General features: G+C 39.9%; 1 protein-coding gene across 6 annotated transcripts; it reads right to left on the reverse strand.

Moving 5' to 3' along the window:
* Nucleotides 1-589: 589 nt before the first annotated feature.
* Nucleotides 590-27693, reverse strand: sytl2a (synaptotagmin-like 2a). 6 transcript variants are annotated; one of them, XM_083776313.1, is made up of 18 exons: nt 27620-27693; nt 20344-20814; nt 19689-19828; nt 18596-18719; nt 15671-15737; nt 15440-15554; nt 10650-12404; nt 9038-9094; nt 8790-8846; nt 7531-7622; nt 7255-7347; nt 5301-5470; nt 4727-4829; nt 4451-4612; nt 3941-4037; nt 3761-3860; nt 2432-2637; nt 590-1574 (listed from the first exon to the last, which is right to left on the reverse strand). In XM_083776313.1, the coding sequence occupies exons 2-18, from the start codon at nt 20442-20444 to the stop codon at nt 1432-1434; spliced, it is 3582 nt and encodes a 1193-aa protein (XP_083632439.1). In that variant the 5' UTR covers nt 20445-20814; nt 27620-27693; the 3' UTR covers nt 590-1431. The 6 variants fall into 6 exon arrangements, with proteins under 6 accessions (XP_083632439.1, XP_083632438.1, XP_083632443.1 ...); XM_083776312.1 differs by having other exon boundaries at nt 10650-12545; XM_083776317.1 differs by lacking the exon at nt 10650-12404.
* Nucleotides 27694-27821: the final 128 nt, after the last annotated feature.

Below are 27821 nucleotides of genomic sequence, written 5' to 3' on the forward strand. Positions count from 1 at the left end.
CCACTAAGGGCCGGGGCCACATCACAGGGAGAAGATTATTATTAATTTGATCCCCTATCTCATACATGGGCTACTCCCACATTCACTTAAGTTAATGCGCTCCGCAGGTTAATATCGGAATACTGATATATTATTTATTTCAGCTGTTACAATTCCAAATGGACTACTGGCGGCCTGGGGGCCATGTGGCATGTTAGCGATAGTATTTTTGATCGAGAGATCAAAAGGGTACAGTACCAGAACTCTTGACTCTAACCTTTATATTAAATAATACTAAATACATTAATGTATTCATGTCAATTGTATTGTTTATTTCATGAATGAAATTGCTGACATTCTCACTGGTCATAGTGAGAATAGTATTCCTTCTTTAGTGTTTCTGTATTCCTCTCAGCACTGCTCCGAGTCCTCATGAATGAAACAGCAACTCAATAAAACATTGCAGCACAATAATGTTTCCATGTTGTTTATTTATTTCATAAATTAAACTCCTTAGTAACTCCTTAGTAACTGACATTCTCACTGCGGTCATAATAGTATTCTTTATTTGTGTCAATCCCCTTGGCACTGCTGACTCCTCCTGCGTCTGTATCCGCACATCTCTTTCAACAAGCAATATTTATATACGTGTATATATATCACGAAGAAGAGCATACAAAGGACTTATATTGGAAGTTGACAGTTGACACAGCAAATATAGCCACTCCAATGTTGTGAAAAGTAATTATATCATAGTTAAGCGTGCAACAGCTCCATTTTGGAAATGCTTCAAAATATGGGGCTTAAATGTATTACAATAATGTCTATTTTTTACTGAACAGACCATACAGAAGACATTTAATGTGACAGAAAATAGAAATCCTAATTCCAAATTAACAAAATGTAAGCTATAGTCCATTATGTATATAAATATATGTATTCCTCATCACAGAGATATTAATTACACCGTGTTTTGTTTATTGGAAACATTGTTTGTTAAAGCTACAAACCGGAACTTATTTGAATGAAAATATTTAAGCAATCTAATTTATATGTTATGAGTACCAGTATGTGAATGCAATATATATTTGAAGCAGACAGCAGATCAGACAATAGATGTGCCGCCATCTTTTATCGTAACGTTTGGATTGTAGCTTTAAAGTAATTAAATGATATAACATTAGGCCTATATACAAGATTAACAATGAACTTATTGTGAATTGAATTCATTTATAAATATCTTTGATAGCTTAGATTTGTGTCTCATATATCGTAACTTGCATTTTCTAAAACATAATACATTATCTTCGAGATGCTAATGTAGTCAATTACATAGCCTACAGTACACATGCACATGCATATCCATCCATGTTTGTACAGTTTGTTTCTCACAGTCATCCACCTGTGCCATTTCATTTGCATTACTACTACCTACTTACTACCATCTTATTTTCACTTGCTTTTTGCCATTACCAACATTCTCAGAGGTAAAACATCCTCTACCCATTCACTGTGAGACTGCATCATCCTCTCCCACAGGTTGGCCTCATCTGTCGTTGAATCCATCCACATAACATCAGCCCCATAACTTTGACCTGCATAGATAGGGCATTGATTGAAGGGGGACATTACCCTTGGGTGTTTTCAGAGGAACTTAAGTAGGCTATGTAAAGAAGAACACACGCCGACGAAGGCTTGACGCCCAAAATGCAACCGTGTCGATCTGCTGTGTTTGTCCGTGGTCTATGAGTTAAAAGTACCAGAAGGACTTTGGAGTGCTGGCTATTTCTTTCTTACTGTGAATCTTCCGTGAGCCTTGCACTTTGTAAACTGCAAAGTGCTTGTGAGAATGCTCGATTTTCTCTTCTATGTAAGGAAGAAGCAAGCATACACTAACAAAAAATGCATAGGTACACACAGTAAAATACTCAGTGGTGAGGTGCAGTAAGTGATTTTCTTTTCATAAAATAAGTGTTATATTCTGATAGTCATTGCCATGTTTATTCAGTAAAAAGGGTCTCCCTGTCACTCCAGCCCCTTCATAAACAGGAAAGATATTTTCCAGTTAGGATACCAATTTTATTCAATCAGGAGAGAGAACTCATACAGGATAAAGATAAACAAGTGAAAGTGGAAGTGACGACACAAAGAAATGACCAGTCAAATTTGGAACTGGAACACAAAACTAAATAATTGAGGCTGATAAATGGGTATTCTCTCCTCATTGGCTAAAATTGGCCACCTGAAAATATATTTTATATTTACCAAAGAGCTGGAGAGATGGGGAGACCCCCGTTATTGAAGACACACTCCATAGCAATGATTATTATCCATTAGCATTTAACCTTTTCACAAAGGCATTTTGTTTTAACAAAACAAAATTACACATTCACTTTAATCTACAACTGGAGAAATTAAAATTGAGGATTTTAGTTAAGTTATAGAATGGTACCTGTTCCCAGACCGAGTCTAAGGCCTCCGATATAGTGGTTGTTGAGTCGGTCATGGTCCCACACAGTGATCTCCATGCAGGCCTCTCTCAGGTCCTCTGGGCGGAAGCCGTCATACACCATGGTGTGATTGAACATGGGGTTGGAAGTCCTCTTCACCACTCGGGTCTTCTGTCGGCTTTTCCTGCTTCTGTCAGGAAGCACAGCGCTGTGGTGGAGAAGTTATTGTTACTGTTACAAGTTTTTAAATTGAAGCATATCATGAGTGAATTAGATGCAATGAAATAACACCCCCTAAAATCATCCCCACAGTTCAACTACACAAGATCATGTATAGTTTCAGTGTACATACACTCATCATATGAGTAAATGGACAGGATCCCTCTATGAAACATGGTGTAATTCCTTTTTTTTTATCCCATGATTTTGCAACCCATTTTTTCACCCAGTGTCAATTATCTAATGTAATCCTGGGCGCTACACTTCCTCTGCAAACCTGGGGGGGGGGGGGGGGGGGGGGGCAGCGGACTGGCCTCATGCTTCCTTCTAATCTAGAGTATGAAAATTATATACCGGTATCTAGTTCTCAATTCAACTTTGGGTCCACCCCCAGCCACAAGGTGAGGCCAATGACCAATTTGTGTCTACATGTGATAGTCACCTTCTGTCTCTTTTTAATCTTATGAAGATCCGGAAAGGATCTAAACATTGTTTCAAATAAAATCTTTGTGTGGAGCACTTAAGCAAGAGTTGTGAGCCATTCTTGCCATTCTTGTTTAAGTTAAACTTCAGTTAAACTATGCAACAATCAACAAGTAAATCCTACTGTGACTGCCATAATTATGTTTTTGTCATTATTTTGTATGATATTTTACTTATTTGATGATTTGGGTAAAATGTGTGTTCCGGAAGTTTGATTGTGTCATTTCCGGTAACATGACCATATACTTTGGAATAAGCTCAGGATCGCACAAGTTATTGCATCTTCCGTCCATGCTGAGCAGACGGGAGTTTGTCACATTGAACATGGAGCGTACAAAGTTAAAGTCCTGGTTATGATGATGTGTTCATGGGTTCCTCTCACTACTTCATGCTCTTTGAATTACGTGCAGTCAGTGAGGTAAAAGACTTGTTTTGTACATGAGTAATTTCTTTATATTACATTATGTGCTTTGTTTCATGTTGCTCATTCTGATCATGATTTATTTGTGTTTTATGTCAGTTTTGACGTGGGCTTTGGAAGCGATGCTTGCTACAATAAAGCCGTCAGTACATACACAGAACAACTGCCTCATTCGTTCTTCAAGTTCATCAAAGGGCGTGACACCTACCATTTAACAAATGGGTCGATAATCACTCCTCTGACCGGTGGGAGATTCTTGCATTCCTTCACCCAGATCTGCACTTCACCAGACTGAGCTGTTCTTTTACCTGTTGATGTCAGATAACAGTGAGCAGATATAGAACTAAAATAACATAAGTGAGATATGACTATTGAGTTATCAGCTTACTGTGGGAGATCTGTGGCAGGAATCGCAGAGCTACTCTCATCTCTCCTTTCTTATCCACAGAGTGTGAAGGCGATGCCGCTGAGGTTTGTGCAGAGAACTAAAGGGTGATTTATAGTATAAATCAGGACTAAATGCATCCGCGTAAAGGAAGTGAACAATGTCTCCACAACAATTAACACAGCATTACATTGACTATACTGTACATACTGCACACTCAAATATGTGCAAAAATAATTGTATAATTTGTGAGCTTTCTGCCAGACCTACTTCAGTTCAAGGCATAAACAAATAGGTAACAAGTGAATATAGCAGGTATAAAGGGCTGAGAGATCACATAAATTAAATAAAAATAGAGGTTAATGCTATGTATTTAAGCATCAAGCTATACAGCCATTATATAACAAAAAACATACAGAAGCTATTTATAACTTATTCATAGCAAAATACTAGTAAAAATCCTGTTTTAGAGAGAGTGGTTGCAGTGACAATAAGGAATTACTGAGACTTTACCCTTGGTTTTAAAGCATATTCATTTATCTGTGTGTTGCTGAAATCCCATTCTGACATATCCAGTTCCACCTCGCCCAGGAAGCTGTTCCGTCGTAAAGTGTAATCGTGCCACACCGAGATGTTCAATTTTTGAGTTTTTAACACTTCCATTGTGGCTTTGAACTGTAAAAAGCAAATGAACAAATAAGACTATGAGTGAGTATGCAAAAACAAATAAGACTATAAGGGAGTATGCAAAAACATGCAATGAAGAAGTATTGCATTTGGAATCCTTACCGTGAGGACTTCCTTGTAAGCGGGATTCTGGGTTTTCTTTTTAACACTGGTTTTTTTCTTCCCCGTCTTGGTTTTATCAGGAAGAAGGTAACATTTCACATACCTACAATTGAGAACAACACACTCTTTTAAAGGTTCAGGCGTGTGCTGGGTGCAGATTCAAAGAGAACATACAGCATAACAGAGAATAAAATCCGCACTCTCAGTCACAACATTTCAAAATTCGAAAATTCTGACACAGACGAAGGCCTGCGCGCCGAAACGGCGCGTTTGACTGCTGCTGCAGATCCTCAACATTATTAAACAAGACTCTTACTACGACTGAAAGTGCAGATTTCCAGACTTTCCAACAATTCTGAGGTCCCGGGAAAACATATTTTGAGATGGGGGTTAGCAGCCAAATACGTATGATTTTTGGGATCCTTGACGTGAAAATATTATAGCAACATAGGTTTTTCAGAAAACTTTTCTTTACTTTCCCTCACTCTCCCATAGACTAACTACGGCAACAATTACTTGCAGACTTTTCTCAGCATATAACATTTCAACCATATCACCTCTAGAGAAGACCTACGGATCAGAGCGGTTCTTTTTGGGTTCAGCTACAGCCAGGTCCTTGCAGTGGTCCACAAAGATGTGGAACTCGTTAAGCTTCTGGACAAAATTCACAGCAAACTGGATGGATCCCTGGATTTCAATGTCACCATAGTCTCCAGGGAAAAGGCTTGACATGCTGCCACTCATCTTAGGAATCATCACAACAGGTACAACATTCCATCAAATCATGTCATCAAGAATGGTATAGTAAATAAGTACAGTAGTTGATTACACCAAATTTCCAATCATGAAATCATTACAGCATTCTAGTTTGTTCGATATCAGCCATTACGTTTTGTGAAAGAAAGTGCCAATTGTCTGAAAGGCATGTGGCTGGTAAGTAGGTAACTCAGGAATTTAAACCAAATTGCAGTCAGTATGCTTGACTCCTATAAATGCAAATTCATTTTCTTGCATGAAGAGATTACAATTCACAATAGTGTATCTCAGTTGTTGTTGTTTTTACTGGGATGCCCAAGGCAATTTATCCCGTGCATTTGTCCATGACTGTAAGATGGCCATGTGGTCATTAGTGCTCCATGAGTCATATTTTAACCATCTCTCCAGTTTCTGACCCAGTCAAATGTACTGAACAATTATGCTGCTGTTGATGTTTTGTTTTTGTTTCAATTCAATTCAATTCAAAAGGAGTCTTTGTTTTGTTTCTCTGCTGTTAGCAAATTAGCAGATATACAAATCAAACATGTAGCTTGAAGATCAGCTATTTTTGGCGAAGAGATTTGGTGTAGAGGGGGGGAAAAAGGAGGAGAACGTATAGACGAATCCAGGAACGGGTCTCATGGTCGCAGCTTACGTATTTCCTGTAGGCGGACTCAACGTAGCTGCAGGGTTTAAACCCTCACCAGGCGCACCTCTTCTACTATAGTGAACGGCTGAGTGACTGATGTTAGTCTGCCTCAAACAGAATGTCAAAATATCCACCGTGGTGGCTGAGAGCAGAGCCATGGTTATGGGTAATGGTGAGTAATGGTTCAGACGAAGCAGTGAAAGGTCCTGAAAGATACATAACGTCAGTCTTACCCAATCTTTCTGTTTTATGAACACAAGGCTGCTGTATTTTATACCTCATACTAAGCATTTAAAGTATGAGGTATATAAAGTACAGCAGCCTTGTGTAAAACAGAAAGATTGGGTGTTGGGTAAGACTGACGTTATGTATCTTTCACTGCTTTGTCTCAACCATTACTCTATGGCTCTGGTCTCAGCCACAGCGGTGGATATTTTGACATTCCGTTTTTTATTTCTTTTATGTTGCCACTACTGTTGGAGCAGCCATAAACTACACAGGTTCATCCCGATGTTCTGGGCATCTTTGTAATGTTAGTGTTAGTAAAAAGCAGGTAAAAGAGTAACGTTTGAGGCAGACTTAACATCAGTCACTCTGCCGTTCACTATAGTAGAAGAGGTGCGCCTGGTGAGGGTTTAAACCCCGCAGCTACATCGAGGAAATACGTAAGCTGCGACCATGAGACCCGTTCCTGGATTCGTCTATAGACCCCCTGGGGGTCTACTAAAAAACAACATGAAAAACATAGACTAAGTTTATAGGGTCTAAGCGGTTAAAATGTGTTCAGCATTTCTTTCAAATAGAATGTAAAATGGAACAGTTTAGGTTTAAACATCTAGATCAGTCATTCCCAAAGTGGGGTCCAGGGTCCCTCAGGGCTTCCAAATGGACCCTCACACAGTTATGGGCTCCTAGAAATGAAAAGGTTTTGAGAACCACTGATCTAGACAAAAGAAGGCAACCCTTGTGCCAAACTGTTTTAAAAGATGCATCTGATAGTACGGTTTTAGCTAAATTAATCCAAGAAGATATTAGACCAAAATAATGTTGTGTGGACGTACAGAGGACATGGAGGCCAGGCCAGAGGACTGGCTTAATAATAAATAATGTTGTGTGGACGTACAGAGGACATGGAGGCCAGGCCAGAGGACTGGCTTAAATTAGATGTGGAGCTCCTCATGCCCACTTTGTTCTCGAAAGTGTCTTCAGTGTCCATCTAAGAAGAGAGAAAAGTATGCAAAGGCACAACTTACAGTTTGAAGCACATACAGTATACAGAAGTTAGAAAACTCAGTGAGAACTTCTAATAGTCCAAGGTCTATGGCCAGTGTATTGGTACTTCCGAGGTTACTTTATTAGCAAAGATTGCCAACGGGTTAAAATTTGGGCTGTGATTTACCTCTTCCTGTTGAAAGACTGGCACTGAAGCACTCATTATTTTAATTTGATCTGCGTCTGACCGGGAGGACACTGATGGTGGCGCCGCAGAAACTGTAATGAGACACTTCATCTTTCAGAACAGATTAAGATTTCCTGCAGTGGTTCTCCCTGGGGGCCTTAGCTTAGAGGGTGTTTCAGGGGTCCCCAGAAAAACGAGCAACAGTTTAACGCAGAAAGGCATTGAACATGAGAAAATCACTTCAGTAGCAGGTTTCAATTGTAGGCTATAGGCCTATTTGATTTTATATTTACACTTATGAGGTGCCAAATACATAGGCCTAACACATTTTTGTGTGATGAAGGAATAAGTACCGCACCTAAATTGTGAGGAGGAAGTGGAACATGTTTCTTGCATTGTCTGTCAGGCGTGTCAGCATGTCACACTTGTGCGTAAATGTCCAAATCCCGACACATGATCTTCTCTCTCCATATAATTTAAAAAATATGATTCCGATTCATATACCCATAGACACACACGCATATGGGCTCTCTCTCTCTCTCCTCCCCATCTCTCACTCTCTCTCGTTTCCAGGCACAAGCTGCATTTCTCACCTATATTATAGTAGGCTAAAAATGATATGCGCTAATGAGCGGTGACGTAATTGTTTCTCTAAAGCTCTTGTTTCGCATGACTACACAGATCCACCAAAAACCTCCGTTTGAGTGACCGAAAACTCCGTTTGCGTGTGGCTGAAAGGCCCAAACGCACAAAAAAATGCGTTTTGCAAAAGGCCCATATAGGTGTAGCCCAGGCCTAAATGTCAGGTCTGTGAGACCCCTCCCCTAAGGGCAGGCATCTACCCGTCTTGACCAAATCCGTCATGGAGGTTTATTAGTGAGGAGCCGACTAGTGAATTGTTGTCTGTCTATTATCTGTCTAATACTCCAATAGAGATGGCTTAAATTTGTGTATATCTATGAGCTAGTGTGCATAATATAGATTGGCCATTTTCAAAATATTTTGAATCATTGTGGAATCATTTTTCATTTTGAAATGTATGGGGTCGCCCCCATCTTTTCAAATGGGGCAGTGGCCAAATACATATCAATTTGGCATTCCTTGATGTTTGAGAACCCCTGCTCTAACGCGTACAGTGTTGGACCAATACAGTTAATAAGTGACAAAGGAATGTATTTGCCTAATCATCTGGACTCTTGTTCAATCAACTTTCACAAAGTGTTAACAAAATGAATAACAGAATCTACACATATATTCACCATCACTCTCGCTTATGTTCAGCTGTCCTCTTGGGTAATTTGTACTCCTTTCCTCTCCTGGGAAAAGGTTAAAGTTAAACTTAAAGTTAAAGTCATAAGACCATATTCTTTATACTGTGTACAATACACACACACACACACACACACACACAACAAAAAAAAGGAGAAAAATCTGATACTGTGTATTCTTATTTGTATCACAAATCCAATTAATTTTAAAAGATTTAAGACATAAAATGCTGTTTTACTTGATAGATGTGAGGTAAGTGTCTCCAGACTTTTGGATGAAGACATCGGCCTTGAACCTGACACAAACGGAACAACATTAGTCCTGGAAAATCCCACACTAGATTCATACCAAATTAAATTAAATTAATTACTATTACTTACTTTTACGATGAGACTGGAAACTTCTTACTGTTTTACTTGCTAATGCTTAATAAATTAGTCTAATAAATAAATACATACACGCCAAAATTGGGGTTACTGGGATCGGTTAAAGGACAACTTTAGTTTTTTTCAACCAAGGTTCATGTTTTAGGTTGTTATGAGAGAAAGTAAAAGGTGAGTGTAATCTTTTTTTCATTTGCTGCTTTCTTTCGTTTTAGGGATTTTAGCCGTTTTCTACAGGGGGGTGGGGGCATTCGAGCACGGGGCTAAATATGTATTTCTTTACAAAATTGTATAGCGATTTCTTTTTTTATTCTTTACTATAGTCCTACTAGACCCCAAGAAATTACATTTGGCCACAAAAGATCACAGGATATATTGAATGTGTCAAACAAATTGATTGGCAAATTGAGCCTATGACACACAGTGCTTCCCCCAGTAGGCTACCTTCACATTCAGTAAAGATCCTGTGATCTTTTGTGGCCAGATGTAATTTCTTGGGGTCTAGTACTTACTAATGTTGTAAAGAAATACATATTTAGCCCCATGCTCTAATGCCCCTGTCAAAAACAGCTAAAATCCCTAAAACGAAAGAAAGCAGCAAATGAAAAAAAATGTACACTCATCTTTTACTTTCTCTCATAACAACCTAAAACATGAACATTGGTTGAAAAAAACTAAAGTTGTCCTTTAATCTGGGATTACTTTATGCAGAATATATGCAGTGGAATTACGATGATTAATAATAAGATATTTGCTGGAATGATTTGCATATATATATAAACAGATGCACATCCAGGTGGGGATGTGCTGGTAGGCAAGGTACCCAGGGAAAGGAAGGGACCGCACACTCCAGAGACTCACGACAACATTACTTATGCTTCATTTTTTTATTGCACAATGCGTTTCTCTGTCTGGCTTCGTCAGGTGCTTGCAGACGAAGCCAGACGGCGAAACGCGTCGTGCAATAAAAAGAATGAAGCATAAGCAATCTTGTCCTGAGTCTCTTCCTTTCCCTGGGGAAGTTCTCTTTGCCATATATATATATATATATATATAAAGAGATATTTAGGAATGTTAATTGGTACTGAAGCCCCACAGTGAATATGAGTGAATCAAACTCTCCATATCCCAATAATATGAAGGTGCAGTACTTAGTTTAGACAGTTTTTGGTTTAGACTAGTCATTGGTTAGACCAGTCATTAGTCCTACAACTACAACCTATCTCAAACCCTCACCCTAAACCTAACCTCCCACGGGGCAGCACACCTAAACCTAACCTTAACCCATGTCTAACCAATGACTAGTCTAAACTAAGTATGCACCCCATATGAATCTCATTATTTGCCTTAGCATATTAGTAGCAGTTAAATTATAGGGTAGCAATTTAGGTGAGAGACAATTCAAAGGCTCACTGCCCCAAGACAAATACACAATCCAAGAACTGGTCACAGAATCTGTCTGCTTACTGGTAATCTCCTGATGGGCCCCTTCACCATCTCCAGCAGCTTTCCCTTGTTGAAAAGGTGGGCGATGGGCTTTCTCAGGTGCCCCTAGATAATGCTGATAGCCTTGGGGAGCAAACGATCTAGCAAGTCGGGGTAGAGATGCTGATTTCTCTGATGGCAGCAATACATATTTTGTGGCAAGTGGCTGTCTGCCATTAATAGATTTAGATGTTTCGTGGGGTTGCAACTCAGTTGAACGTTTTGGACTACTTTGTTGGATATCTACTATTCTCCAATCAGATGCTGGCGGATGAGGGATGATTTCTGTTGTAGGATTAATATCCATCAACCCTGAATGTTTTGCTTCATGTGAGGGACTTTTTTTCGGTCTGGCTGCTGGCATTGGCCTCTGGGATTGTGCCTCCAAGTCATTAGTTGGTGGGGTGATGTCTATTGGAAAGGTTTTCAATGGAGATCCTTCCAGTCTGGGTCCCATGGGATTTGAGGATTCTCTGGGTAAGGCCTTGGGATGGCACGTCTTAGAGGGACTTCTCCTGATTTCATCGTCTTTTGACTTTGAGCCTTGGGATCTGTTTGGACTGAGAGGTCTTTGCTGAAGCAGAACTGATTCGGTTTCAGCCTTGTGTTGGGATTGCTGACAATATGGCTCTTCATCTATGAATGTAATGTCCTCTTGTTGTGATTTGTCTGAACTCTGAATGACAGAGTCGTCCTTCAGAGTAATATCTTTTGTGTTTGACTCAATGTTAGACGTGGCACTGTATGAACTATCTTGTGCATTTTCTTCACACTTCTCTTTGCCACTTTCAGGTGTTTTGAGATCAGAATGAGAGGCATCTACATTTTCAACAAGGTCTATAGAGTTGTCTGAACTTGAACTTAAATGTGTTGGACTGCCTGGGGTTTCCTCAACTTTTTGAACAACTATGCTAGATTCTCTATATTCTTTCTCCCAGGCAGACTTGATGTCACTGATCTGGATAGGCTGGTTTTCTTGTGGACTGGACTTTCTGGGAAAGGGAACTGGGCTATCCTGGATGTTTGAGCAAAGAGAACTAGTTAATGGAAAAGTGATGTTTTCCATTGGTTCTGGAACGGGAACTGGGCTATCCTGGTTGTTTGAGCACAAAGAGGTAGATAATGGAACAGTGATGTTTCCCATTGGCTGTGGACTCTGAGAATCTGTCGTTGAACCAGTTAAAGAGTCATCCGTTTCTTCACAGATGAGGATTGGACTGGCTCTATATGTACCATCTTCTTTAGGCAAATCAAACAAGAGACTACTTTCAATCGTTGAAGATCTGTCTTCATAAGACTGAACTGTAATTGTACCCTCATTGTTCAGTTCCATTTGAGTTGTGATGACATCTTCAGTCTGCGTTGTGGCGATGTCTTCAGGCCTTGTTGGTTCATTGGTCAAATTGGGGTTTTCAATTCTCTGCCAGATTGAATAACTTATTGGATCCTCCATCTCTGCTGGTTCTAAACTTAGTGAAGTGAAGGTTTCTTTAAATGGAGTATTCTGTAGTGCAGTAAGTGGCAGTGTTATGACCTCCAATGTTTCAGGGCATTTAACGCCCTGTTTATCAACATCATCCTCTTGGAGATTTGCAAGAGACTGGAGTACATGGCTTTCATTGATGTCACAATCAGATTCTTCCTGTATAGACAGCAAACCCATAATAGGCCAGTCGGCAGGCTTCATCTCAGAGTGACCATCCTCTTCGGTTTCTGTCTTCTGATCTACAATCTTACCTGACTCCAGATCAGTCAAAAAGGTGTTGGACATTTGAGGGCTATCAGTCAAAAAGGGGTTGGACATTTGAGGGCTATCAGTCAAAAAGGGGTTGGCCATTTGAGGGCTATCATGATGAGGACGACAGGGCTCACATACACCTGTAAAGGAAACAAAACATACATAGGATCACCATGCTGTCATTTTTTTATCATCTTAAAGCTACAATCCGTAGGTTATATGGTCATTGACGCCCTGTCCCACTGGGGAGAGATAATTGCAACAATGACCGACCTACAATAAAGATGGCGGCACATCTACTGTCCAATCTAGTAGATGTGTGCTTTATATAACTTTGGACATTTGTCACCCATCAGGTGTCCTACCTGACACTACATAAATAACATAAGGAGACCACCTCCAGAATCTACTCCAACCAATTTAGTACTAGGCATATACAGATTGGTTAAAGTAAAATTGTATTCATAAACTAAGTCCTGGAATTGTAGCTTTAAATACAAGTTAGCTGTGTAGGTTTTAACTGTTAAAAAAAAAGAATAAAACTTGGTCATGTTATTTTTCTTCCTAGTATTAGAATGTTGTAGCACTCAATTTCACAGATATATATAAAATGAGAAAATCCTACATATGTGTATTGAGTGACATATGAATAAAAAACATCACTGTTCACAAACATGCTCTGACAGAAGTGAAACTGTGAGAAATGAGATTTTTTTCTTCCGATCAAAGCAACCGCATGCAACCAGAAGCAGATCATCTTTTGCAGTAGTTTTTCACCAAACTCCCAAATGAATCACTAATAAAGACAAATGAACGATATTCACAATGCATTAAACATGCATAAACAAGCAGGTTAGTTGTGAAAAGTGACTTTACGAAGGCCTATTGTCTAATTTGTGATACATTGACAAACCCACTTACAAATATTTTAGTGTCAAGTTAATTCATGTTCGAGACATAATGAAGTTGGTCTAGATAATAGTAATTGGTTGCTGTTAGTGTGATTGATGGATTGGTTGGTTAATTATTTGCTAGTGATTGGTCTTAAAAGTCTTACCACCAGAGACCTGGTGTAGGCCAGTGTCTTGGCATTGGAGGTTTGCATCGCTTTCACAACTGAGACCACTGTGCTCTCCCATCTCCATCCCATCCTGCCACTCCTCAATATCGTGGCAGAATCTCACCTGTTTTCTGTCTATCCAACTCAAGTCTTCTCTGTCTGTGGCTGGGGGGGTCTCAGTGGGAGAGCCTAGGGTTACTGGAATCTGAGGGGTCAGTTGGGAGGTAGGGGGTTCTGTGGAGCTAGGGCTGAACATGGGTTCGAGGATGCCCCTCGGAGCAGCTGTGTTAATCTGCCCATCTGCCGGTCCATCAACCTCTATCAGAGAATCCTGGGATCTGTTAATGACTGTTCTCTGTTCGGGTTCAGGCATGAGCACAGAGGCACTCAGTACCTCTAGGTCTAGGCTATCTTTAATGTCGTCTTGATTTAGGTTAGTAGCGACAGAATTGCAGTATTCAGGCGATGACAAAGGGTCTGAAAAACAAAATAATACAAACAGTGCAAAATAGGTAAGAAGTAGAGCATTGAGCCGGCGAGAAGTGATGCATTCTTCTTTGAAGGTTGAAAATATTGTTTGAATTACAGTAAGTGAGCTTTCCACTCACTTTGCACTAATGTAGGGGAGAATTTGATTTGAGATTATATGTATCATTACAGGTAATTTGGAAATCAGGTTCTCTCCCTATACTATTTTCAGCTTTTGTAGAGCAGCTTAGTCCTCTTTGTTAAGTGGTTGGAGGATTTTGGTGCCTTGCACATTAATAGGGTTAACTAATTGTATGAGCATAGTTGGTGAACACTCGCACAGGTTCATTCAGTGAGGATATGAACATTATATAACTATCTGACCTCGCTTTACACTCTGGAGACTGCAAAGTTTTCTGCAGTTTCCATCTTATCATATAAAAATATTCCCTCCAAAACATTGTACTCAAAGCCCTTGTGAAACATTTCCAAGTCATGCATTACAGATTAAGGCTTTGGAATGCATTTCTGTGTAATCCCCTACTCGGTCTGGCAGCCTTGTGTACTCTAATATCCCCTTCACTTTGGCAACCCTTGGGAAAATATCCCCATTGGTCCCAACTCATTAGCTTATTTCAGAGTAAGTGTGAGTAAGTACAACTCTGGCACAAACTAAAACACTGGATGCGTTGCTTGCCAACTACAATTTAATTGTAAAAGTAGGAATATCCTAGAGAAAGGTTGTTTTCAAAAACCCTCAAGGTAAAACATGAAAACATATTAGCATAGAACTGATTTATTACAAAATATTATTCAATGTCTGCACCCTGCCATGCAGTAACTGTGCCTGCTGGCAATCTGGAAACCTTAGGCACACCTGAAGCAGTCGGCCCACACACCTGCATTACATTATCATTTTACAAAAGTATAGGCCTATAATATATTGATGTAGGAAGCTCCTTATTAGTGCTAGTGCCATTAAAGTAGTGAACAGAGCTCCAACAGCACTTCAGAAGCCAGGAACAGAGTAGGCTGTAGACATACATGCAGCCAAAGCAACGCGTTTCAACGTAGTATTCTTCCTCAAGACAGCATTGAGACGATTCTTGCCACACTTACATTGATTTGCAGAGACAAGGCTTTGACCATTTGTCCACCGAGCACTCCGTTGTTCCATTTAAAAATGTAACATAACATATGATTTGTTACACAAATGTTACACAAATGTTAGGACAAATGAAATGAGCCGACTGCATGATTATTTGTGACGGATTATATTCCATATGATGTTTAACCACATGAACCCTAGGCATGCCATGATAGGCAAAATATGAAAATAGCACATCTACAAGCACACGATGCATTGCGTTGCAATGCATTATGAGCTTGTGGGGAAAAAAGATTGGGCCAGGTACAGACCCCTGGGGGACCCCGGCCAAAGACGTTTATAGGATTCAAGTGGTTAAATAGAATCGAACTAATGTGTTAATCCATTGAAGAACTCACCTTCACTGGGTGTCTGTGTTTGCTCCAGTGATCCAACCACGAATATGCTGTCCTCCTGCAGGTTCTCCAAGGTGTGAGTTTCAAAGTGTTCATTGTTGAATGGATTCTGTCTTGGCTTCAAAAGGAGATCAATATACTGAATTCACATACACACTAAATATTATTTGTATTTATATTGTACAGTGTGTGTGTGTGTGTGTGTTCGCCCATGATGATTACGTTTCCACTGACCTTTGTGGGCGACTGCAATACTGGTTTAAGTATCTCTGGGTTTTCAAATGGATTTGAGTCTTGATTCCTATAAGGATGAATAAAGAATGCATTAAGGTCGGTTCAGACGTGCATCGATTAACGCAGACGTTGTCGCCTGGATCAACGACAGGTCTGCTCCAGGCCTGCTCATGAGGGGCGCGACAACACAAGCATAAAAAAAAGCTAAACAGAATCCAGGTCTGGTCAGTCGCGGGCGTGTGCACAAAACGAGCACACGCGCGACAATTTCACAGGACCGCGCTCACGTCAATACACTTGCATTGTCACCCCTCGCCTTCTCCGCGCATACAGAAGAAAAACCTGCAGGTCTAATTGAAAATGAATTACTAGGCGTGTTAATCGCTGCCCGTTTGAAAAGACATTTAAACAGATTCCTGGTCTACAGATTGACAAAGTATCAGTTAATTATAAATACCATTGGTTAACATAGTGTTTCACTAGGAATAATTACGGTATCAGCTACTTTAGAGAGAAGGCATACGTGAGTGAGCCAACCTTGGCTTCAGCCCAAAAGCAGGATTCCGCAATCCTCACTTGTGTTTGACCGAGTCTGACCACTCTTCAGAAACTGAAGAAAACATGAGCATGTGAGATCTGACCTTCCAAGACGATTATAAGGAATTCAGGGGCCTATTGCAATGTATCCATTTGCTTGTTTGTTAGATCCTTGCCCCTCCCCCTTTTCAATCACACTCATAATCTGCTGTTATGCTCAACTCTTTCTTGCACAGCATGTGATGGACCTCATAAGAGCGGAAAGAGATCATATGTTTTCTGAGCTTTATCTTCTCTCTATAAAACACATAAAACACTGGTAGCATTTAGTTTGTAAGATCCCATGACAGAATAAGATAACATTGAAACAGAACCTAGTAATCATAATTTGTAATGCAAAAGTTTGATGATTTTATTATTTAGTAAACATTACTGTTTGTGCACATTGTGTTAAATAACGGCAATGGATCGCACACACCAAGACTGCATTTCAGTAATGTATTCTTTATTTTGGACAAGAGACAAACGTTTCGGTTATCCAGCCTCCTGTCCAAAATGCAAGAATAAATTACTGAAATGCAGTCTTGGTGTGTGTGACCCATTACCGTTATTTATATGATTTGAACGGGTAACGCTTCTTAAGTCAGGTGGTCACATGAAGAGTGCACATTGTGTTAAAAAATCACATCATGCTGCAAAAATCACAGAGTTGTACTGCAGTATATGTGCACTATATGCTCTGAAGAATGTACATTATCCACACTCCTCCATTGTACAGTATGGCATCCCCAAGCGTAGCAGTCAGACGAAAAGAAAGGAAACAAGCTTCCTTTTTAGCTTATGTTTAACCCTAGGTCAGGATTTTTGCATAATGTCATGGAGCTATGTGTTTATGAAAAGGGTTTAAACCAGTGACATAGCAGTTGCATCAGATTGAAAATTTGAAATGCTAGCACTTTAGACAGCCAGGTTACAAATGAAATGTGTAAATACTGTAAATATAAAAAGTTAATTAAAATAGTATTTAGATTAACAGAGGTTTGCTCTGGATATTAGACAAATGTTTACATCTTGCAACAGATGTCAGGGGAGATTTATGACGTATATTGATTTGTTCCACAAAGTTAGCCAACTTATTAAGTTACATTTTGTGGTCTGTGACAAATAAGTGAAATGTACTGTCATCTGGCAAGAAGTAAACACACTGTCTGCAGTGTTGGGCAATATTACTCAAGAGTGTAATATGTTACTTATTACATAGTACTCTTTAAAAAGTAATAACATTATATTACTTGGAAATAATCAAGAGTAATGTATATTACCCACAAAAATAGAGAACAATACAATATTATGTTTAGTCAGCTTCTTTTAGAACTGAATCAAATTGTTTTGAATAGTAAAAAGAAGAAAAAGAGTCACGGGTCAGCCAAAAAGGATATAAAATAAAAGCAGCAATCTCTCTTGACCTTTTAAATGAAATGTTCTACTTTTTTTTCTTTTTTTTTCAAAGTAATATAGTATAATGTTTTGACAGAATAATACCTTACACTACTCGGGTTGTTACTGGGTAAAGTAATAATTTTACAGTAATATATTACTAGTAACTTCTTACTGCCCTGTACTGTAATCTGGCCATAAGTACAGTAAACACAGTAGGCCTGTGTAAGGCAATATACTGTCAGCTGGCAAGAAGTAAATACAAATAGTTAACTAAGCTATAGCTAAGATAGAATAAGGTCAGTATCAGGGGGGCAGTCAGACAGATATTTTGTGAAGCCTGAAACTCCTGAAAGTTCATATAATGGCCTGTTGTGGCGCTGTCACTGGACCCAAAAAAACCCATAGCCCCATAGAAGTCCATGTATTTGGGCCCAACTTCACCTAGACTGTATTACCTTAATAAACATGGTCATGAATACTTTCTGCTTCCAGTCACTAGTTTAAAGTCTCATTTCTAATGTCATAATATTCTTTTTGGAAAATTATGGTCCCATTTATAAAATAAATGATCATAAAGTCGCGTATGTTCTGAGGGGCGTGGCTACCGTTACAGTCTATGATCGGGAGAAGAAGAGAGAAGAAGGGGGGAAGTCCCGCCTCGTTGTTTGGGCAGCCAATGGCCAGCTGGGCCCAAACGGAGCCAGCCAATGGCCAGCTGGGCCCAAACGGATCTAGAAAGATGGCGACTTACAGTGCAGGAATAACAGGCTTCATTTTACGTCCATGTTAGACCCGGGGAACGCTTTGTCCATATTTTTTACAGTCTATGGTCAGTATTTACTTTTAGGAAGGGAAAAAGGGGAATTCTCATGACCTTATTATTGGAATTTGTGGACATAAAAATCATCCATGGAGCTGAATAACATGGAGACTTGCACACCGTTTTACCTTTTATCACTGAGCTGCTCTTGTGGCTCATCAATGAGCCCCGAAAGCTCAGGAGGGACGAATACATCATGGTTGGCACTGCTGACAAAGCTGGGTCTGGCCGGCCACATCTGGGATAGCTCCACTACAACGGTGGACATCAACAAGGAGTCTCATCACTTTGTGCTAAACTACTGACTTTTCAAGCACAACAGCGCTTGGCCCGTGAGGATGTTTTCATTATAAATAATAACTCCATCAATAATAAATCACACAATGCATAGCATAATTCAAGATCAATAGAAAGATAATTACACATCATTATTAAAAAAGTGAAAGCGAAGTGAAAACGGCCTTAAAGTAAATAAGGTCCGCACACTGGCAAGAGTAAGCTCCACTCATTTATTGCAAAATAGTGGAACCTATTTTTACTAGTGTTCAGCCTTATCTTCATATATGTGAACTGTGGTTTGTCCTGCACCTGTTCACTTGAAGTGTGTGCATTTTCCTCTTTGTTTCTTTAGTTCCAAAGGAATTAAAATAAAAAATGATCCATTATTTATCATCACAGCATGGATGAAACCCCCAAACTGAAGCAGATTCAGAACATTTGTATTTTAAAGCACCCCTCATTGGAAAATAAAAACAAATTGAATAGGTTAACTTAGCAACATCACCATAAATAGCAAAACAAAATCCAATAACTACTACTAATGGAATACTAAACCAAAATAGACATTTTTCATAGGCCATAGTGCACCTACCAAATAAAGAGATTATTACTGCCTGGCAAGCAAGCAATTTGTGTTCTAAAGACTGTTGCAGTACTGGGCAGTCCTGAATGTGTGTGAGATATTTAACATTCGTTAACATTTGTTTTCCATTTGGATATTCGTCTATATTCGATCCCACCAATGGGTATTTTCTTGGAAGTTTCTCCTCACCCAATTGAGGGTCTAACAACAGTGAGATATAATTTAGTTTGCTTCGTTCAAACTTTGGTCTGTAACGCCCTTTGAGACTATAACAGTAATTAAGGACTATACTTTTTTTTTTTTCCTGAGTTGAGTGAATAATATTTAGAGAGAGAGAGAGCGTTGTAGCATAGACTTACAGATGGTCTGTCTCAGGGAGGCTCTGATGATGTCTGAGCCATCGATATGCTCCTGGTGCCGCTGTGCTTTGGTCTCGTAGAACCAGTCTCCTGTCATGTATTTGAGCTGACCTTGGTCAGCCACTGTGCTTTGCAGGCTCCTATGTGCAGAGATAAGCAGAGACAGTCAACATGGTCAGTACATAGTGGTTCATGAGTAAACTGTATTGGAACTTGGAAGAGGAGGCAGAGACAGAAAGAAAACACAGGGTGCAAACATACTTTGTTGTAGGAATATTAATTCACGTCAGTAAAGCTTTCATCCATTTATCATGACTTATTCATTAATATTAACCAGTCATGATACTAAACTGGCATGCGTGTGTGTAATTAGTCAACTGGAAGATGTGATTGTGACTAATCTTCTATGCACATTCCACTGACAACTCAGAACAGATGTTCGCCCCAGTGCTGCTGGGGAATACATTTAAATTAACCTTTGACTTTAGATGTGGAAACTCTTAACTATGAACCTTAGCTAAAATCCCTATTCTGGGCATCTGTTATGCAACCCGTTGTGCAAAAAATAGTGGACCAAGGATATAGACCCCTGGGGGACCCTGGTCAACTAAGTACAGGGTTTAAGTGGTTAATGAAATTAAATTATTGAACTGACTTGACTCGCTTCTCCTCAGCATGCTTCAGGTCGTTATCTCGGTTCAGGACAGCCTTGATGGTTTCCTTCTCCTCGTCCGTCAGGAAGCTCAGGTCGATCATGGCTATCAACTGTTAAATTCCAAACTTCCACACAAAAACAATCTCGGGTCCTCGCCTATGCTTTTAGATGTTATCTTGTGGATAAACGCATTCAACACAGCTCATAGATCTCCTCCAGATTGTGGTCCTTGCGAGCAGGTTAGGCACGAGCCAATTGGTCAATGCAGACTATTGTGTTGAATGCAACTTTCTTTCCTGGTGTCAAAAGATGATGTTTAGGGGGTCGAGTCACCCCATTGATGATAAATGCCCAGTGTCCAATATCCGTGTCCACTCTTTGAGAGCTCTGCTGGTGTTGAGATCCTGTGATTCAGTTGGATAAGTTTTTTTTTATGGCAATGCTGGTTCTTCGCTGGACATCTTTGCTGCACTTTAAAGTAACAAGACAAACAGAAATTATTTCACTTACACAGTAATTACAATTAGGCCCTAGCTCTTTAATATTTCCATTGAACAAAACATTGTGTACACTCTGCATAATGTCAATGTCCCCACATTGGGTAGATATCCGTGACAAACTGCACGAGTCGAGACAGGCTCAAAAGCTTCCACCTATAACAGTCTGTACATAGGAAGTCCTGAAAAGCCTCACTAAAATATTTAGTGGTTTCTTTCTTATCTCTTCAAATGTCTGATAACTTACTGTGTAAAAGAGGAGGTTATCAGATGCCATGCAAAGTTGGCAACTTTCACGGCCCTCTCAACAACTTCATGTTGGCAGTGGCATCAACTGATTGTGAACAAGTGACCACCACCCTGACTTAGAATCAACCTGCGGACCACTGTTGTGTTGGGTGGGGATATGGGCTAAGATTAGTGCTTTTGTAACACTTGCTATGCATCCCATGTGTATACACTGTTACTCAACCAATGGTCCATTGACTACTAGCCTCGGTACCAGGCTTTCATTTTTGTTGGTGCAAAAATTGAAAGCATGGAGGAACGCAATCAACGCATTGGCCGCTCTGGTCTAAAAGTGGGAGTCAACCCTTCCGGGTGGGCGTCGCTCAAAATGATGTGACGTAGCGCTGCACTAGGGGGGAGAGGAGGGGCCGGGGGTGACGGACAGATCGATGAGATCCAATCAGGGCGTGCGCAAATCTCAGCCGCGACCCGCCCCCTCTAGACCAGAAACCTAACACGTTAGCTCAGGCTAATTGACTACTAATAATGACTCAACCAGACAATCCAGTGCACTTCCCCCTCTTAAGATTCTAACACTTTTCTGTTGAATTTCTTGACCTCCAACTTGTCAGTAAACCACATGCAATAATTCCACGGACTACCAGTGGTCCATGGACCACCTGTTTTGATTGATTGATTGATTGATTGATGAATTTATTAACAGATTGGAGAATTCAAGTACATTTCAAGCACAACTCAATACAAAACTGTTAACTGTGGACGACAGTCACCATAAAGTATTACACTCGTTTACAATAGGGCCCACCATGTTCAATTCTACATAACAATTAGAGACGTACAAATATACTCTTCTATATAGCCAAAAACAGGAAATCATCATAGAGGAGGGGGCCCAGTTTCGAATTGCAGTAGTCGGTAGGTGCCCTTTGAGAGCGGTTTTGAAGGAGTCAAGGGATTTGCATGTCTTAATGACTCCTGGTAGGGCGTTCCAAAATTTGGTGGCATAGGAGCGAAAATAATTTAGTCCCCCGTTTGTGCCGAATCTGGGTATCTGTTGAAAACGCCTGTGTTAAAGAGTGGAGTAAGGATACACTGTGCAATGTTATGATGTATATGGTTCCAACAACATCAACGTGTTGGTTTGGAGGAAGTAGTGTGCACTGTGCAGTGTTAAGAAGACAGATTTGGGAAAAGATAAAGTTTGAATTGAGAGGGAGTGAAGATAGATTTTACCAGACTTGGCAACCCTTCATTGACTATTTCAATAGGTGCACGCTAACCCCTCCTACACAATAGATAACATAATCGAAAATTGGAAAGGAAAGGAGAAGAAAAAAGAAAACTGAGTGTTTTATTTATTTTCTCATTTAAAAAGAAAGATGTCTGTAATTCAGTTGATTTACAACAACTTGTTGGGAAAGTTTGAGAGCAAGAGTGTCTGTCCTGTTTGTCACAGTTTAACTGTTTTTAGTTTTTTCTTGTTCATCACATTTATATACCTTTTTATTATGTATTGTATTTGGAACATTTACACTACCCGTCACTATTATTCATTTTATATCACTTAATTACTCATTATCTGTCGATGATATTCTAAAGTTATGTCATATACAAAATTCCTAATAAAAACAGTACTATTATTCTCTGTGTGAAAACAAGTGAGTCAACCACAGGCATCAAACACTTTTCACTGATTTGCCGTCTAGTGTATCAAATTGTTAGGTTACAAGTACAACTGTAAGAAAAAGCATGCCTCAGCAGGCCCAGATAATTCAAAGTTTGTTTAATGAAGGACACACGTCCACACCTTGACAAAAGTTCACATGCCCAAAACAAACTGCCAAAAAGAGGCCGTCCAGTTTGTCTTTGCTACCGGTTCGTATCTGCAGAGCTGGTGCATTGCATGTCACGAGAATCATTTTGATGAGCTTATTTAAGGAATGCGTGCATGTCATAACAACGTCCCAATGGGGAAGTGTGTGCTTTATCTTTGTGAAACAGCAATGTCAGCTGCTGAGAGATGCAGATACACTGTAGGCTACACTGTACAGCACATAGCATTGTCTTGAAAAAAGGAATGCTGCAAGTCCTGTATTCTTTAAAAAGACAAAGCCTTATTCCACACAACAATTACCGTACTTCTTGCTGCTGCACATCCCTGAGTGAAGCTTCCTTGATTATTATTAACCACTTAACCCCTACTTAGTTGACAGGAGTCTCCCAGGGCTCTATACTAACGTCTCTTCTGTTGTTGTCTACAAGCTTGGTGTGCATTACCTTCACCTATACACACCGATGGCGGAGGAAAGTAGGAAACCATGCAACCGGGGACAGAACTAGGGTTCAGTGACTTGACAACTTGACAAGGACACTTCGCTCTGTACTAACTAACAGGGGGGCTCGGCGGGAATCGAACCAAGAACCTCCTTTTCCCAAGAGGCCACTCTACTTCCTGAGCAACTGCTATCCCAAATTACACTCACAGAGTTGCAAATGAATAAATTCAGTTATTCCCTAAATTACTATAACCAATAAGATGCCTAAGGGCGAGAAGCAGTGGTGTCATGCTCGTAGAACGCAGTACCACGCCGTGGTACCAGTAATTTTTTGACGTGCACGCACAGGGACGGAACGGAACGGTGCACGTGCGTGCAGTGCCGTGCACGCTAGAACGCGACGGGTCCCCCTAGATTCAAGAGAAGTCACCACCAAAACGCACCATGAGGTCTAGGTTTACTGGCGCCCACCTCCCCCTATTTTCACAGTGTCAAGTACCGTGCCGAATTCAAATGACTACTTTAAATGTATATACCTGAGCGGTGACTGTAGCCTAGTTTGTGCAATAACCGCAATACCGCCATACCGCCGGTATGTAACGCATACCGCGGTATCGGGTTCATTACCGCGTTTTTTTTTTTTTTTTTTTTTAATGAAATGATTTTTTTTTTTTAATGAAATGAAAAGTGTATCATAATAAACAGTGACGCTCAGTCAGTCTAATCATGCCAGCAACACAACAACACCAGAGGGAGTTCAAAAAACCATGTGCAACCCAGATTCGGCACAAACAAGGATTGATTGATTGATTAATTGATTGATTAAAATATTTATTAACAGTTTGCAGAATTACACTACATTTCAAGCACAACTCAAATTAATACAAAGACTGTTAACTGTGAGTGGACACTTGTTTACAAGAGGGTCCACCTAAATTCATTTCACTCCTATGCCACAAAAATGTGGAACGCCCTTCCAACTGTCATTAAGATGTAAATCCCTTGACTCCACCCACCCCTTTCCCCCCTCACTGTATACGTTTTCCCCCTTTTTACCTCCTTTATGATGATTTCCTGTTTTTGGCTTTATAGAAGTGCATAGTGTACAAAATGATATGATGAATTGAAAATGGTGGACCCTCTTGTAAACAAGTGTAATGCTTTATGGCAGGGATATTCAATTAGATTAGGCCTCCTATGTGACACAGACCGAGTAGAAAGAAACATTTTATCATGACTATTAGTGAGGACCTATTATATGAAGATAGGTTCAAAAGTGGTCCTTTAATGATTACCGTCATTATGGTAATCTCACAATTAATATCGCACACACCATACCTGTAACTTTTATTAGCCCTCTTATTATCCCCCCCCCCCCAAAAAAATGGCGGTAATAACCGCCATACCGGCGGTATGGGGGCCGGCAATAACCGCGGTAATAAAAATCCCATACCGCCCCAGCCCTAGCCTATACGCAGGGTTGGGAGGGTTACTTTTAAAAAGGAATCCCCTACAGTTACAAGTTACTTGCTAAAAAATGTAGTCAGTAACGTAATCCCGATTACTCCATTTAAAAAGTAACTACAAGTTACTTTCAGTTACTTTTGGATTACTTTGAAGTAAAATTCAATTTAATTAGATAATACAAGTTTTACCATTGATAGACAAGAATGTTGAGCCTATGAAATTAAGATAAGGACAACTGAAATATGGTTAAGGTCATTTAATTGTTAAGAATTTGACCTCTCTGAACACTTACATTACTGTAGAGTCATTGTGTCAACTTATAACAGATCATAAGAAAAATCCATCTTGACCTACAGAACCATTTTGATTGTTTGATTGACAACAACCAACAACTTTGACAACCAACAACTTTGACAACCAACAACTCCATCCATGTGTGGTCAAAGTGGCAAATAAAAACTATTTTTGACATTCCTGGCTGACACTCATTTAGATGGACATGGCATGAGTTTAAAACATTGAGTAGACAGTAGACTCATTTATATAGTCTACAAAGAACTCAGCCCTATACAATTATATTTATACCCCTACTCTTTAAATAAAAAGCCTCATTGTATTTGACCTAAAAGAGAAGACTGCGCTACCCATTATTTATCCCCAATCCAATATATCATATATGCTCTCCTATAGTATCTCTGCAGTGTTGCCTGGTCTGATTATTATAAGCCACATTGGGCTTATTTTTCTGAAGTTGCTTTAAATAATTGTAGAACGGTTGTGAGCTTGTAGATCGTCTATTTTAAAATAGCCAACATATATAAATATGCACATTGTTTAATGGACGATATATATAGCTTTGAAGTGCTCGTGTGGCCTTTTATAGTCGCTTCTTTTGGGCTTGTTTTCATAGACCTGGTTGCTTATTTTTCTCGCAAATTAGCAACACCACCCTGATGCAGCAGCAGCCTCCACTGTGAGGATTTTACACAGAGTCAGAGAGGTGCGCGCTGCGCTCAACTCCAATCCATTCCGTTTGGTGTAATAATTTATAACTTGTTCGTAAAATTAATGAGGGGAAGGGGAGAATGTAATCCTCATGTAACCCCCGTTACAACACCCCCGTTACTGTAATCCAGATTACAGTTACTCTAAGACGTTACAGTTACGTTTTTTTTTTACTCTGATTACAGTAACGTATTACATGTAATCCGTTACTTCTCAACCCTGCCTATACGGTAAGCATGCACACTTGACTTACAGCAGTGTGGACTGCTATGGCTCCAGTAGGCTACTGCTGCTGTGTGGTGTTCTACTCCATCAAAGAACAGTTACAGATTAATTTGTCCAAAGCAAACTTTTTGGTTTCGCTAGTGTGCAGTAAAGATGTTTGTCTGACCATTAAGTCTACTTTTGTGTTTTGTATGTGTGTCTAAAACGGATACACTATTTAACATTAGGTTTAGGCTATGCAGCTGTTCTGTGTGCATGCCACGATGCGATGCGCACATCCACATGCGTGCGTGTGCGTACGTGTGACGTTCCGTGGTACCAGTAAAAATAATCACCATGACACCACTGGCGAGAAGTGACCTCGCCCTTTGGGGGGAGGTCGCTTTGTTGACAGCAGACTGCTGGGCGAGCACTGGCGCTTTGGCAATGGGGGGGTCAGATCAATATGGAATGAATTCTGTACTGGCCATATAAGGAGCATGTCTTGGGGAAATGAACGATTTCATTGCCATGTATGGGGATTGGGGACATTGAGTGACTGACGGCTGACGGGAAATGTACGATTTCATAGTAAATGCGACGTGCGGTCGCAATAACTGCATAAAATATATAATTGTAAATCATTTTACATACTGTACATAAAGATGTTTCGTGTTGACAAATAGACAAAGACAACTTTAACCTTAATATTACTGCACCCAAACCAGATCCTCCTCATTATTTTTGGGATGACAGTCACAGACTCATTACAGTTCTGAAAGTGTAATGAAAGTCGCTGTAGATTGCTTAGACACTGACTGACTGACTAACTGAGAAACTCACTGCTCTCAATTAGGCTACACAACAAAAAATGAGCCGCATGCAGTGCAGTCCAACACGCTCCCAAGCACTGTTGTTCTGATTAACTTTGAAACATTTGTTGAAAAGAGTAAACCTAGATTAGAGAAGTGGGCGTGACCAGGCAGGGTAGTTTTCAAATTATGAGACATCAGTGATTCAGTGTGAAAAGTTCATAAAAAAATGATTCACTGCTGAAGGTTGGTCACGGCTTGTTCTCAGGTAGTCTCTCAAGACTCAAGACAGTGTTGACTCACTCACGTCGCTGTTTTCCCGTTATTTGCCGATGGGATTCTCAGATTGGTGCCCAGGTGCTACAAAATTCGTTTACTCAATGTGAAACAATTAACAAGTCATATAAAGAGAGTTCGCAAATCGCACACACATTCCCTAGATAACTGACAACAAAGAAAGCACAGAACCTGACAGCTCATATCGGCCAACTTAACTCCACAGGAAAAAATTGGCTTGCAAAATAAAAAATTAAATCTAGACATAAAAAATTGCTTTTTTTTCCTTTCTCTTTTTTAATATGTTAATAATTACCATTATCCAAATCGTACCGCTGCACTGCCTGCCAATTACAATTGTGTACTTTTCAATGTTAAATATTAAAACCAACGCACACAAACTCGATCTACAACGACACATACGATACATTAATCTACTGGGCCTACAGCAGCACACTTTTAATTCATCTTAATGAGAAACTTGACTCACCTGGACCCCCTGATCCGTGGTCAGTGAAGTGTTCACATGGACAGGCTAACTCTGTATCGTATGTAAAAGACAAGTCCTCTTAAAGTCAGGGGGCGAGACTAGAGCAGCAGGCTACGTGTGACGTCTCAGGAGATTTATAATTCATCCTACGGCGGTGCCGATCTACATAGTGTAGGCCTATACTAAATCTCGCGTCACAACA

The sequence above is a fragment of the Protomyctophum parallelum genome (assembly GCF_964188405.1).
Source record: "Protomyctophum parallelum genome assembly, chromosome: 1".
NCBI lineage: Eukaryota > Metazoa > Chordata > Actinopteri > Myctophiformes > Myctophidae > Protomyctophum > Protomyctophum parallelum.

Coding starts and splice junctions, on each gene's coding strand:
- sytl2a (XM_083776312.1), bottom strand. CDS start 20,444: ATGATCGACCTGAGCTTCCTGACGGACGAGGAGAAGGAAACCATCAAG. Junction 15,738..18,595: donor GAGCAGCTCAGTGATAAAAG/GTAAAACGGTGT, acceptor TCATCCTTATAG/GAATCAAGACTCAAATCCAT. Junction 7,348..7,530: donor CAGTCTTTCAACAGGAAGAG/GTAAATCACAGC, acceptor CTCTCTTCTTAG/ATGGACACTGAAGACACTTT.